General features: G+C 44.6%; 2 protein-coding genes across 3 annotated transcripts; one reads left to right on the top strand and one right to left on the bottom strand.

Annotated features, from left to right (window-relative positions):
* Positions 1-2,898: 2,898 nt before the first annotated feature.
* On the bottom strand, positions 2,899-9,612 carry LRRC42 (leucine rich repeat containing 42). The gene is made up of 8 exons (XM_030494013.1): positions 9,507-9,612; positions 8,138-8,625; positions 5,877-6,008; positions 4,728-4,846; positions 4,223-4,311; positions 4,028-4,141; positions 3,794-3,878; positions 2,899-3,389 (listed from the first exon to the last, which is right to left on the bottom strand). The coding sequence occupies exons 2-8, from the start codon at positions 8,608-8,610 to the stop codon at positions 3,133-3,135; spliced, it is 1,269 nt and encodes a 422-aa protein (XP_030349873.1). The 5' UTR covers positions 8,611-8,625; positions 9,507-9,612; the 3' UTR covers positions 2,899-3,132.
* A 26-nt stretch (positions 9,613-9,638) lies between these two features.
* HSPB11 (heat shock protein family B (small) member 11) lies at positions 9,639-12,421 on the top strand. 2 transcript variants are annotated; one of them, XM_030494011.1, is made up of 5 exons: positions 9,639-9,941; positions 10,305-10,411; positions 11,065-11,133; positions 11,674-11,717; positions 12,199-12,421. In XM_030494011.1, exons 1-5 carry the CDS (start codon positions 9,844-9,846, stop codon positions 12,304-12,306), a joined length of 426 nt encoding a protein of 141 aa, XP_030349871.1. In that variant the 5' UTR covers positions 9,639-9,843; the 3' UTR covers positions 12,307-12,421. The 2 variants fall into 2 exon arrangements, with proteins under 2 accessions (XP_030349871.1, XP_030349872.1); XM_030494012.1 differs by having other exon boundaries at positions 9,658-9,941; positions 10,308-10,411; positions 12,199-12,417.
* The last annotated feature ends 892 nt before the right edge of the window (positions 12,422-13,313 follow it).

Genomic DNA, 13,313 nt, shown 5'->3' with positions numbered 1-13,313 from the left:
GAACTGGTACTATGGGAAATCCTTAAAGCCACACTCAATAACCTAAAGAGGAGCTCAAGGAGGGGGAATTCAGAGGCAGAGATTCTGGTTCACCACTCCTTCCTGTGGAAGAAGATCTGCTTTCTGATTCAGATTGAGTTCAGGCAGGGACTGTTTGCCTGCTCCTTGGTTTTGAAGTGGGAGGATGTGCAACAAGCTCTCTACATTGGTAGGGGCAGGTGGGCTACGATGCTGCATGCTCAGGGCCCAGCCAGTGGGATTGGTATAAAACCCCTTTGCTTTGTATCAAAGATATTGGGATAGCCATGACTTTCTGTAGTCTCCAGTGTTTGCTGTGATGGGGAAAAGGATACTGGATAGGCTGATCCATATGACAACTGCTGTGTTCTCCCAGTCCAATATTTGTTGATCGTTGCCAAGTTTTAAGATGTTCCTAAGGGTGAAAAGGAAAGGGTTGGAGCATGCAACATGTAAGCATGGGGAGTTGGGTGCTTGTGCTTGCTGTGTGGAGCTTCACCACTGCAGCAGAGGTCAAGTGTGGTGACTTGCCTTGGCTGGATGGGGATAATGTTGAGGTCTGGGAATTCTTACTTTATGGTGAGACACGATAAACAAGGCAAATGCCTGGCTTAAGGCAGGGAAGATTATTGTGCCACCTTCTCTCTCCTTCAGCAGGAAGGTAAGGAAATAGAGGCAGGCTTAGGGTGTGTGGAGGATATCCCTGGCTGCAAGGAGGAAAACAAACACTTCTCCCTTTCTGCTGTCTCTCAGCTTTGTAATTGAGCTGAACCCAAAGAAATGGGGTCAGGCATGTGATCTCTGCAGCTAAGGTAGCCAGTAAAGGTTTACCAGTGTCAGAGAAGCTGGTACCTGCAGGGTAGAGCCCCAGGGTTGCTATCAAGCTGACATCCCTCTATCACTTCACAGCGAGTCCTCCTGTGGGGCCAGGGCTGTGATTAATGGCCCCAGGTTAGGAGAGAGAAAGCAGGGACTCATCCTGCTCTGCATTTACACCTGAACCTATCTATTTAAGGGTGAATCTCCTCCTGTAATTTTCTTACTTACTGCCTTGTTCCTGGTCAGCAGAGGCTGTGTGCCTTAGAGAGCAATACACAGAGATTAGCGGGTTGAGGACATGGTAAGTGTGTCTAAGTCTTCCTAGCATAAAATTTATACAGTGGTGTGTTTAAAAGAGGAAGGCTGCTGGTCAGCAAGAAACCTAAGGAAAGGAGTAATTGTACCAGGAGTGAAGAACAGAAGAAACACAGTGCTCTAGAACACCTCTTCTGAAAAGGAAGGATGTCCTGTATTATTTTACTAACAAGCCTGTGAACTGGACAGACTGTTCATGTCAAATCACAATGTGCCTATTTTCCAGCTGAAGGCATCAGTTCCCAGCTGCTTTACTTGAAATGGAGTATACGACTGTGAGACATGCATCTCTCCATGGTCTGATTAGCAGATCTCCACAGTGGTGGAAGGGCTAGCAAAAGCAATCTGTGGGGGCTGTGGAACAAGAAGCCAGCTGCAGGAGGAGGAGGGTTATGCTTGAGGGCCACACTCATCTTCCTCCTTGTTGAGAGGCTGTTTTGCTAAGTCACTACTGGTGCCATTATTTGTCTCTGCAGAGAGCTGATGCAGTTGTCAGTGGAAGCTATAAATAGACTTGTTTCTGGGGAAAAAAATGTAGGGCTGGAATGAGAGTATGAGTATTTTGTTTGTGTGTAATCCTTTTTTGAGGAAAGTTCAGCAGTAAAAGAGCAAGAAGAGAAAGGGGTTTAGTTCTTTATGCATTTTGAGATGAAGTTCCTTTTCTTGGCCTCTTCAAGATTTCCAAGGATGTGTTGCTTTTCTTGTTGCTGAATTATAGTAAATAGCAGTGTAAAAGGAAGGTATCCTCCAAATAAGCACTGGTAGAGGATACCTGTAGTAAATTCTTGGCCTTACAGGCCTAATGGCAGAATGATGATTGCTGTGCCCAACTCATGGGCACTGTGCACCCCAGACAGGTTTGATGGAAACACTCAGGGCAGGAATTTGATGATCATGGAATCACAGAATGGTTTGGGTTGGAAGGGACCTTAAAGCTCATCCAGTCCCAAGCCCCTGCCACGGGCAGGGACACCTTCCACTAGAGCAGGTTGCTCCAAGCCCCTGTGTCCAACCTGGCCTTGAACACTGCCAGGGATGGGGCAGCCACAGCTTCTCTAGGCACCCTGTGCCAGCGCCTCAGCACCCTCACAGGGAAGAACTTCTGCCTAAGATCTAATGTAAATCTACCCTCTTTCAGCTAAAAGCCATTTCCCGTTGTCCTGTCACCAACGACAGGATGATAAACACACCTGAATCATTACAGCTGTACTCTTGGCCTTGAGTGTCTCATTTTTTTACAGCAAATATGTATAATTCATATTTGAATTATAAATGTTCCCTGAATGTTTTTAGGCAGGGAAGCACGCCTGGTATATTGCAGGCACCGAGAATGGTTTTTAAGCCACAGAATGCTCTCAAATGTAGTGAATTCACTTATAAGGGAAACTATATTCCAACTGCAGAGTCTAATCTCTATAATAATCCAGTTTCAATTTTCATTTCCTGGGCTAAAATGAGAGAGATTGGGGATTTCTGTTCTAGTTTGGATTTCTGGAGGGGTTAGTGTCTCTCTGCCTCCCTCCCCTGGGGCCTGTGCTTATCCTCTTTGCTTCTTCCCTTTGTCGGAGCACTACAGGCTGAGGTTTATGTTCTACCAGCACTATTTATGTCCCGAGACACTTGAGGAGCACAGTGCAGCTTCATTTCAGATGAACTGCAGTGATTAGTCTTCAGCCCCTGGGGAGGCAAGAGAGAAGGGATAGGACCGGCTATTTTGTGAATAACAAACTCTGTCAGAAGAATGAGTTAAGGATGACAACAAAAAACTTTATTTGAAAAAATTATTATATATTGAAAATATACAGTAGTATCATCAACCTTTCTCCTTGACTCTACCCCTCCCCAAGCATAGGTTAACCCGCAAGCACATCACAGCAGCCAGAGTTAACAATACTGGTCTCCTTTGTTCCTCCCTCTCAATGTGTCTAAATTCTGTCATCAGCAAGAAAACAACAAACAAAAGACCCACTTCTTTCTGACTCAGTAGGTATTTAACAAATCCCAGTCCTCCACAGTGAGGCACAGATGCTTCTGTTTGGAAGTCCTTTCTTTCTCTTGTTCAGCCAAAGCTCTTTTTTTATTGTTCTTTAATTCGTGGCTGCCCACAACCTCCTTTTTCAAAGGTAAATGGCAGTTTGGAACTTTTTCCTTATAAAACTGCAAGTTTCCAGATGCTTTTGTTTCTGCCTCCACCAGCTTGCATTTGACTACTTCCTCTATTCTGTGTGTCTTGCCATCTGCAGGAAAAGAAGAGAATATTAAGTTTAGATTTGGGGGAAAAGCAGAATGCTGCTGTAAAATGCATGCTTGTGTCACAAGTTGTTTTGGCCAAGCCAAGCTGGAATACTGACTGCTTTGCTGGAATGTGCATAGGGGAAAAAATAACATTTATATTTTGGACTTTGAGTTTTAAGGAGGAATCTCAGTTATTATGTTACCATGCTGTATTTTAAGAGTGTGCTGTACTTCAAGGGTTATCCAGTGGTCTGAAAGAACTCAAGCACATTGTAATGCAATTACACAAGTGGCTGAAATTTTACACCTCAGATGCTATTTGAACTAGAAAAAAAAGGGAAGTATTGAAATGTTTCTTGTAGGAAAGAAAGCAAATGGACTTTGTGGTCTCTATGCAGTTACGTACAGAAGCGCAGAGCTGCTGTTCTGGATCTCAAGTTGTCTTGTGGCTTGATGGCCTCCATAGCTGCCTGCTCCCACTGCAACACGGTCTGAAATAACATAGGAAGTTAAAAAGCTTCTTGTAGAATTTACAGAAATACCACTGGAAACAACTCTATTCCTTACTCTTTCCTATTCAGGGATTTAATGCTCCACAAGGATGATTTCTAGAGAGTAAACCAGACTTAAACCCCCATACCTGTTCTGCCCATCCCTCTGTTTTGCAGTTGCTATGATCGAATTCTTTCAGAGGCACTTTTGAGTGGACCAGGCCTATCTGCATTTGGAGCCGCTTAATGACAGCATTAACGTCCTAGTGAAAAGGGAAATAAAGTGATCAGAGGAGGAGAACATTTGGTTACACTTGTCCAGTAAACTTAAGATGCTTTTTTACCTTGAGACCTGTCCCAGAAATGTCCAAACAATTCAATTTCTTGAAAGAAAGAAGGTATCCAATTCCCACATCTGTGATTTTAGGGTTACCTGTAAGGTCAAGTGAAATTAATTAAGTTGCAAGATGTAGAGAAAGATGATCAGAATACCAAGAATACCAAGAAACTATTTGTTCCAACAGCTGATACTGGAACAAGGTGGGCTTTGGCCTTTTTTTCTGTAGCATGCTTCATGTTTTGAAAGTGAGTCGAAACTGACTTTTTCCCTCTAATGATCAAAACACAAGTACTTACAATCCCAACTAGTAAAAATATTTATGTAAGTAGCAAGTGGCTGAGACTACAGGCATGACCTGTGCCTTCTGGAAAGTTGTTGGTGAAATTTGGGGTTGAATACTTGCCTCATGGGAGTCACCAAATTCACTGTATTCCTTCAATGTTAAGGAGGGTAAATTACGTTTCAAAAAGGATACAGGTTGCTTCTATACTAAACCATGCAGTACTTACAAGACAAGTCTAATACCAGAAGATTCTCAAGTCCCTTTTTCAACACTCGGACTGGTGCTGTCATTCTGCGAAGGCCTGCATCTGATAGAGAGTTGTCTTTCAGGAGAAGCTGTTTTACACTGGGAGGAGAGATACAAACAGATGGTTTATAGTCATTATTTTAGACACTTTTGCAACATGTCCTAAAACTCTGTGCCAACCCTTCAGTCTTCTCTGGTAATGTTAGTAAAAAGTAGTAAGAAAGAAGCCTGGGTTAGTAGGACTAACAAATACCTGATATTGCCTCTGCTAGTTAAACAGAAGCACTTACTTGACCAGCTATTCCCAGAGCTCAGGGACAAACTGATCCTAGCACATAAGCGTTTGCTAAAAGAGACAATAAGGTTCTTTATACACTCAAATTCTTTAAACCGAGCCTGCCAATCTCAAATCCACTTGAAACTACAAAGAGGAAAACGCTTGGCAAAATGGGAGACAGATTTGGGAAGAGATATGGCAATGATTTTTAAGTACTAGTAAGGTGTTATAATACAGATGAACAAAAGTTGGGAAAAACAACACTAAAATGTTCCCCAGAGAACGTCAAGGCAAAATCTTGAGGTAAAATGCACCAAAATCTTATGGTAACATAATATCTCCTCATTAGCAGTCATCCTGCCTGTTGATTTCCAAAACTGTCTACTTTCCAATCTTAATACAAAAAAACCCACAAAATATTTTATTTTAGACACTGATTAACTAAATATTCAGCCTCCTGCCTGTGGAAATCTTAATCTAGAACACTGGTTTGGGTAAAAATTTGGCTGATAAAGTTCCCTCTTACAAAAAGGAAATAAAAGTGTAAAACTGTTCCAAATGCAAAAGACAGAGCTTTTACCTGGCCAATGGATATGATAAAAAGTTGATTTAAAACCACGAGGTAATTTATTATCTTGCAAGTTTGTAGGACCTTTTACAATTCAGTGTGTGCTTTCTGTACAATATATTCTGTATTCTGGTTACCTCAGGAACAGGCTTTATGAACCAGAATCTTCAAACTTATACACTGCTGCCTGTGAAACCTCCCTTTAAAGCCACAGCCTGATTCTTTGAACTGCTCAGTGACAGGAAAACACAGTGTAATTTTCAGATGTGTCAAGAAGTCGGTACCTAGACAGAGCCTCTTGGGTGAGGTGTTCCAGCAGTTCATGTTCATCTCCAAGTTTACAACAGGAGAGATCCAAACATGTCAGCTCACGGAAAGACTTAATTTCTTCTAGCTTTTCAGAGATAACCAGGTATCTGCAGAGAGGAAAAAAACCCCAAAGCTATCAGTGTTCAGGCACATAAGAAGGCACCTACATCCTCAAGTGTCACAAGCATAATGCAGTCATTTCTTCTAAATACGTATGTGAAAAGTGACAGAAATTACCCAGCTGTTCTAACTACCTGTTTATGTGCAGCCTGCACACAACACATCTGAATTCCCAATCTTCCCCTTGAACAAATGTCACGGTTTTGCTTTGATTCAAAATATTGGACTAACAATTAAGACTTCAATTTGTACACATCGCCTTTAGGGGCTTCTTTACAGTTTATTGTTGTATTACTTTAGAATCATGCAAAATCTATAGTCTAATTTACTATAAATCAACTTTACAAACTGCTCTTCCTCAGTATTTAGCAAGTGTGCAAACAAACCCATGTTCATCCGGGTTTAAAATCTACTTCAAATGTAGCAGCATAGCTTGTCAAATGGCAAAATCTTACTTTTTATATAAGATACTTCACTAGAGATAGAAAGTCCTCCAGGACACCTGCAGGACTCCAGCTAGAGCTGTGACTACAGCCCAGGCAGTAGTTATTCAGTGGGTTATTTTTCAGCTGTGTTGGCTCCCTGATCTGATTCACTCTGCAGCCATGCAAACATCTGTGCTGGGACTATTCAGTAGGAGGTTTAGAGGTGGAACAAACCACTAAAGAATGGCATGCATGAGTATGCAGTAACAAGCACGTAGCAGTCACTACCTCACCAATCTCCCCTGCATTTACCTCATTGTCCCTGTGGCAAGACAATAATCTCTCCTGAATTTACCTTATATCATCATGGCAAGATATGCCATGCATCTTCACTGCTGAAATGGGGGGTTCTTACTAATTTGATCCCTCAAGGAACACCTCTTTGGCCATGCAAATAAAGGGACTTTAATATCCTCCCACTGCAAGTATACGTATCGAACTACCTCACCAATTCCCTTTGCCAGGCAATTCAGCAATGGAAAAGGCAGCACACATAGTCAGAGCATGAGCCAGTTCTTCAGAGATACTATTAGCTCAAGGGGGTTGTGAAGAGAAGAGTGGGCTCTTTTAGAAACAAGATTCATCAGAAAATTGCCTTGATACCTTACTTCCTGGATTTCAAAGACTCAATACTTAACTCAGCTTTCTGTAATGGCAAAAGATGCCAGAAGTAACTTCATTTCTGAATTAAGCCCATAAAAAGTATCTGTACTAGAGATTAAAAGGGAATAGGTTTAAAGGATGAAACAAAGGATAATTGACCTCTGCTCAAACATTCCTGCTGTGCTCAGAACACCCCTGGCACTTCAGATGAATATGCCTGTACTTTGATTTTTAAACTGAATAAAACATTCCTCTTTCAAGTGTAGAGAAGGAAGACAGCCTGGTTATATTACTGGGAAAGACTTCAGTAGGAGCAAGGCTTTAAAAACATAATCCAGTTTTAAGCTTGGAAAGACTCCCTTCTAGTGAAGACGATGTGGACATTGAGAAGATGAGAAAACTGGTGCTGGACTCTAATCAGAACGTCGTTAAAGCATGTTCAACATGGGCATAGTGGCCATAATAAAGTAAGGTAAACCCTGCCTGACTTCAAAGCCTGTAACTTACCTACAAGACTGTATCTTCTTCTGAGCCCCCAAAAAGAAACAGGATGGTAAACTTATAGTAAATAAACCTAGTTTGCAAGGGTGTATTTTATCTGCGCAGTCAGCTAAATATGTTGAAATGCTTATAAACAGCAATTACAAAAGCAGCCCACGAAATACCTGAGAAGGCATTAAACACACAGATTGCTATGGAAAATATTATTATTGTTAAAAAATAGTTACAGGTTTAATCCTGCACATAAAATCCCCTGTTATTTAACACGGATGTAGTTTGTTACCTGTATTATGATTTGTACCTTAGAATGAAACCAGCAGCTGCACTTGAAGGAAAGGAATGGGACAAAAGGAAGCAAGCAGAAGAGTCAGATAAGGCTCAGCTAATTCATTAAAATTGGCTGGTCACAGCCCAATAGATTATTTTTTTTAATTATTGTTTGGGGGAGAAAATAATTTAAGGGAACCTTTAAATGTGCTGGAAAAAAGCACTAGCGGATGACAATATTTGTTACTGAAGACACTTACCTGTTCCTCAGGCATAATGAACATAGCACCAAATTGCCATATGCTTCGGTAAACTTCTGTAGAGCTCTCAGTCCCGTTACCGGCTCTGTGAACTTCTGTCTTGCTTCTGCAGCTGAAAAGAGCTTTTCAGCAATCTGCTCTGGGAAACCAATCAACGAGTCAATGTGATCGACATTGTCAGAAATGTAACCCAGCACTAGGCTGAAGAGAGACTTGGCCGAGTAGCGGAGGTTCCCCTCCTTAGTGTACGTGAAGATGAAATGATCGGTCCTCTGCCTCCGTGCCCTATCGTCCTCCCTGTTCATACACAGCTCCACCGAAAATCCTCTGGAAAACAGCCTAAAAGGTCTTGTTTTGGGAGTGACATGCTGTATGCCGCCTGCACCCTGATTTACCACATGCAGCTTCCCATTTTCACGCACATAGATCGGCCCAGTATCCAAATGGCTTTCTGAGTGGAGACAGTAAGACATTCCCCTCGACCAGCTCTGCAAAAACAAACCGTAGGTAGGTAAAGAATAGCCACAAGAGGAAAACACTGCACAGGGAAGACCCCAAGCCCTGGCAGCCCTCCTCAACGCCCTGAGCACGGTCACGTAACCCTGCAGTGCAAGAAAGGGCAGGCTGTGTGGAACAGGGGTGTGCACCGTCTGCCATCAAACCACAAACACCAGTCAAGGGGGAGCTGAACCCAGGGCTGGCACAGAGTGAAGGGCCTTTGCTGTGGCAGGGCCCTGCTGCTCTGTGCTCGGTGCCCATTAGAGGCACGGAGGGGCTCTGGGAGAAGCAGCCCCCATAGCTCGGCCTGGCTCTGCTGCAGCAGGGGGGAGGAAGGAGAGGGCAAATGGCTGACTGCAGCAGGGCAATGGAGCCCGCTGGAGAATCAACCTCCCTGGGAGGTGGGCAGGCTCCTGCTGCCCCTTCCCCACCCGGTACCGAGGGGTTTGTGAGCAGGGGCCCTGCCTGAGGCAGGAGGGCGCAGACCCTGCCATGGCGGGGGCGCTGGCGACCGACGGGTCCTGTCAGCTCCTACCCTGAGGGCTGAGGGCTCCGGCCCTGCGGGGCAGGAGGAGGTCGGGCCCTGCCTGAGGGGGAAAGGGGCGCTGAAGGGATCGGGCCCTGCACGGCGTGGGGGACAAGGAGATCGGGTCCACCCGAGGGGAAGGGAGGAGGGCCGGGTCCTGCCCGGGGGGTCTGTGAAGGGATCGGGGTGAGCGCGTCGTGCCCGGGCATAGCCCCGAGGGGCGCAAGGGGAAGGGTCCCCGCCCCACCTGGCCCCCGGTTCGCCGCGGCCGGCAGGCGTGCGGCAGTGAGGCGAACACCCGGTGCCCCGCTCCCCGCCGGAGCCGCCGGCCCGGCCCTCACCTACCTGCCCCGGGAGGGGCCGCCCCGACGCGCCGTCAGCCGGGCCGCGGCTCGGCGCTCCCGCCGCCCATCCCGCAGCGCCCGCGGGCGGCGGGCGGAGCCGCGCCGGGGGCGGGGACTGGGAGCGGGCCGGGGCGGCGCGGGGCATGCCGGGAGCGGCGGCTGAGGGGAGCGGGGCCTTGGGCGCCCAGTTTGGTTTCTCCTTCCCTTGTGCGGGGCGAGCTCCTTGCTCCCAAACCTCCCGCCCCGCCACCCTCCGCTCGGGGTGCGAGGCTCTCGGGGTCGGCTCTGCGGGTGTCGTCGCCGCCGCCGTTGCCTGGTAGCGGCGGCCCCGCGCGGGGATGAGAGCCACCGACTGGTGCCTGAGCTCGGCGGGGGCTGCCCTGGTCCTGGCCACGTCCAGCGACGAGCAGCACCCCGCCGAGAACGTCGTGGACGGGTGAGGACGGCGCGGAGGGGCCGTGAGGGGAGCGCGGGCCCCGGCGGGAAGCGGCCGCTCCCCTCAGGGATCGCTCCCCGGGGCTGCCGGTACCGCTGCCCGTCCCCGGCGGGCTCAGCCCCCCTCAGGTTACCACATAACCCCTGGCGAGCCCTTCTGTGGTACTGCTCGGGTACAGAGCCTGAGCGCTGAAGTGTTAACACCTCCACAGAGCTTCCACATTGTCATACAGGGGGTTGCTTAAAATACCCCAAATAAAAATGGGTTTGGGTGGGGTTTTTTGTTTTCTTTGTGAGTAATTGCTTTGGAGATGGTTATAAAAGGAAAGCCACAGGTGAGGGTTTTGTCCTGTTCTCTCCACAGAAGTTCAGAAACGTTTTGGACCACGACAGGCATGTTCCCACAGGAATTCATTATTGGTTTTCCTAAATGTGTAAAAATCAGCAAAGTCGCAATCCAGAGTTATTTGGGTAAGACTTTACTGCAGTAACATACATACTATGTTAAAATCTGTGCCTGTAGGTGAATGCTCACAGTAGTGTAAGTAAAGTGTGGTATTCTAGAAGTAGCCACTTTTAACAGGTTCATAAAGATTTACCTTCACAAAGCAATCGTCCTTCACATCCAAAGTTTTTAATAAATAAAAAGATGGAAAATCTACCCCACCTGCATTTTGTTCTTATAACACTTGTATTGAGCTTATAAACTGTTCTGTTGCACAGCGATGGTGGTTCTAATTTAATGGGCAGGACTATGATACTTAATGATTTATTTTTATATACTGATTTTTATAATTTCATAGGACAGTATCCTTCCTTATGTTAAATAATGTGAAGGAAAACGTGAGTTCTAAACCAGAAAGGACTGTTACAAGGTTGGAGCATGGAGACAGGAGCTTGACCATAAGCAAAGGCTACACAAAAGACATGAGAACTTCTTGTTGTTTGTCTAGCTTGGAACATGAGGATGGTGGTTGTGGTATAGTCCTGCCCCATAAGTTAGTGGAAGAATGGATTAGTTAATGCTTTTAAAGTGCTTCGTAGATGAAAAGTGATGGAATAAATAGCATTATCAGTAAAGAAACAGAATTTGTGTTGATATTTTAAATGTGTCTATGTTTTAGTGAGGACCTTAAGGATTGAAAGAAGCGTATCTGAAGACCCAGTAGGTTTTGAAGAGTGCATTGAAAAAGGTGAGATTCTGAATCCGAAGCAGTGGGGATTCTATAGGAATAATGCTGATCTTTTTCACTGAGCTATTTTGACCCTGTGTCTACCTGTTGAGTAGTCAGGTGTGGCTTGATGATTATTTTATTAGACATTAAAGTAATAGTCACATTTAAGTGAAGTTTATGAACACTGCTGGTCTCTGTAGCAGTTTGGAGATGTAACATGCTGTATAAGGGCTAAAAGCACTACTTGTGCACTCGCTTTTATGTTCCAAAAATGAAAAACAGACTTTCAGAGCATAATAGAGTGCCATTTCCTGCATTGTTTGGTTGGTTTGTTGGGTTTTTTTAATGTCCCTTGGGTGACGTTTTATATAACAGTGTAATGAGTGGGATATATACACTGGGATATGGCGAAAAGTAGTTGTTCTCTTAAATCACCTTGTAAAAATAGAGAACAATTTCTGTATGCAGTATAAGTTCATGGTCCTTAAACTCTCTTGAACTCTGAAGTCCAGCATTGCACACTATTCTTCATTATCTGCTTTAAAATATCTTTTCTAGATTTGGAACACACAGAAGGACAGCTTCAAAAGGAAGAATTTCCAGTGAGTATTTACAGCTTACGTCAGCAGCGGTTCATGAAATGGGATGTCTAGACTAGCTGGGGAGAAACCAAAACATGTCTTTATTTACGGTTATTGCTAAGTTGATGTTTGAGACAGGAATTTGTAGATCGTGGTATGAAATTGCACTTCCCGACTGCTCCTTTGTAGATTATGGTATGAAATTGCATCTGCCTACTGCTTGTAATCATGTGAAAGAGCTCTTTGCAGGAGCTTGGCAGTTCTTCCTCCTTCGATTGTTGCCTTTGAGGCTGCAGGATTCGGGAGAGATGGGACTTACACTGAATTCCTACCATCTAAAGAAACTCTGAAGCTGGCTGCATGTATTAAAAAAGCTTGATTTATGTGTAATTTGAAAACAGGCAGAAATATCTAGATCCTTCAGGGTAACAAACTTCTGCAAGTGTTGTTTGATAGTTCTGTTACTACAAAGAATGCAGTAACATCTTTTTTCCTTCTACAGCTTCCTGAATTCCAAGCCACTTACTTACGTTTCATCATCAAATCTGCCTTCGATCACTTTGTGTCAGTGCACCGGGTGATGGCAGAGGGCACAGCGGAAAATGCTTAAGTCTGGCTTAAATTTGTACCTCCATTTTTGTTATATACAGAAGTTATATTTTGATATCTGTAGTGCAGAGAATATTTATCATTAAAACCTTGTATCAAAGTGTTTTTTGAAGGTATTGGTGTAGTTTGTGTTCCCCACCAGTTTAATGTATGGTATGGAATAGAATAGAATCATTTAGGTTGGAAAAGACTTTTAAGATCATTGGGTCCAACCACAATGAAGTACTGTTAAACTGTTAATTGTAGTAACAGCTTTTGAGTTTTATAACCCAGAACACTTGAATATAGAATCATAGAATGGTTTGGGTTGGAAAGGACTTTTAAGATCATCCAGTTCCAACCTCCTGCCATGGGCACCTCACACTAGGCCACATTGCCCGAGGTTCTGTCCAACCTTGAACACTGCCAGGGATGGGGCATTTACCACTTCTTTGGGCAACCCATTCCAGTGCCTCACCACCCTCACAGTGAAGAACTTCTTCCTTACATCTAACCTGAACTTCTCCTGTTTAAGTTTAAACCCATTCCCTGTTGTCCTATCGCTACAGTCCCTGATGAAGAGTCCTTTTCTGGCATCCTCGTTGGGCTCCTTCAGATACTGGAAGCTGCTCTGAGGTCTCCACGCAGCTTCTCTTCTCCAGGCTGAACAGCCCCAACTTTCTCAGCCCGTCTTCACACGGAAGGTGCTCCAGCCTCCTGATCGTCCTCGTGGCCCTTTCAGTATAACTGGGCCCATTTAAATTAGTATGTTTATATCAGACTTAATATATGAATTAAAACCTGATTTCATGGAAAAGGTTTCCTTTGCACTTTGAGTTAAATAGGAAAAAAAAGGCACGAAATACTTAAATGGGAAATAGTACTTCCTACTGTCAAACAAATCCTTCAGAAGGTCTTAAATTGGTAACTTTATCAACTCAAACTCAAAGGTTAATAGGATAAATATAATATAAACATCTCCTAGTGTTTGGAAATAACCCAGAGGGGAAGAGGAACAGGGTGAGGAGG

This window comes from Strigops habroptila, chromosome 8 (assembly GCF_004027225.2).
Source record: "Strigops habroptila isolate Jane chromosome 8, bStrHab1.2.pri, whole genome shotgun sequence".
In the NCBI taxonomy this organism is placed as follows: Eukaryota; Metazoa; Chordata; class Aves; order Psittaciformes; family Psittacidae; genus Strigops; species Strigops habroptila.
Note: the sequence above shows the minus strand (reverse complement) of the source record. Positions and strands in the feature narration are given on the sequence as shown.

What these genes read in the sequence shown, in the direction of transcription:
- LRRC42 (XM_030494013.1), bottom strand. Translation starts at nt 8,610, where the DNA reads ATGTCTTACTGTCTCCACTCAGAAAGCCATTTGGATACTGGGCCGATC. An exon ending in ACCCAAGAGGCTCTGTCTAG is followed by an intron (nt 4,847 to 5,876) that starts GTACCGACTTCT and finishes CTCTCCTCCCAG; the next exon opens with TGTAAAACAGCTTCTCCTGA. An exon ending in AACAGCAGCTCTGCGCTTCT is followed by an intron (nt 3,390 to 3,793) that starts GTACGTAACTGC and finishes CTTTTCCTGCAG; the next exon opens with ATGGCAAGACACACAGAATA.
- HSPB11 (XM_030494011.1), top strand. Translation starts at nt 9,844, where the DNA reads ATGAGAGCCACCGACTGGTGCCTGAGCTCGGCGGGGGCTGCCCTGGTC. An exon ending in GCCGAGAACGTCGTGGACGG is followed by an intron (nt 9,942 to 10,304) that starts GTGAGGACGGCG and finishes TTCTCTCCACAG; the next exon opens with AAGTTCAGAAACGTTTTGGA. An exon ending in CGCAATCCAGAGTTATTTGG is followed by an intron (nt 10,412 to 11,064) that starts GTAAGACTTTAC and finishes TCTATGTTTTAG; the next exon opens with TGAGGACCTTAAGGATTGAA.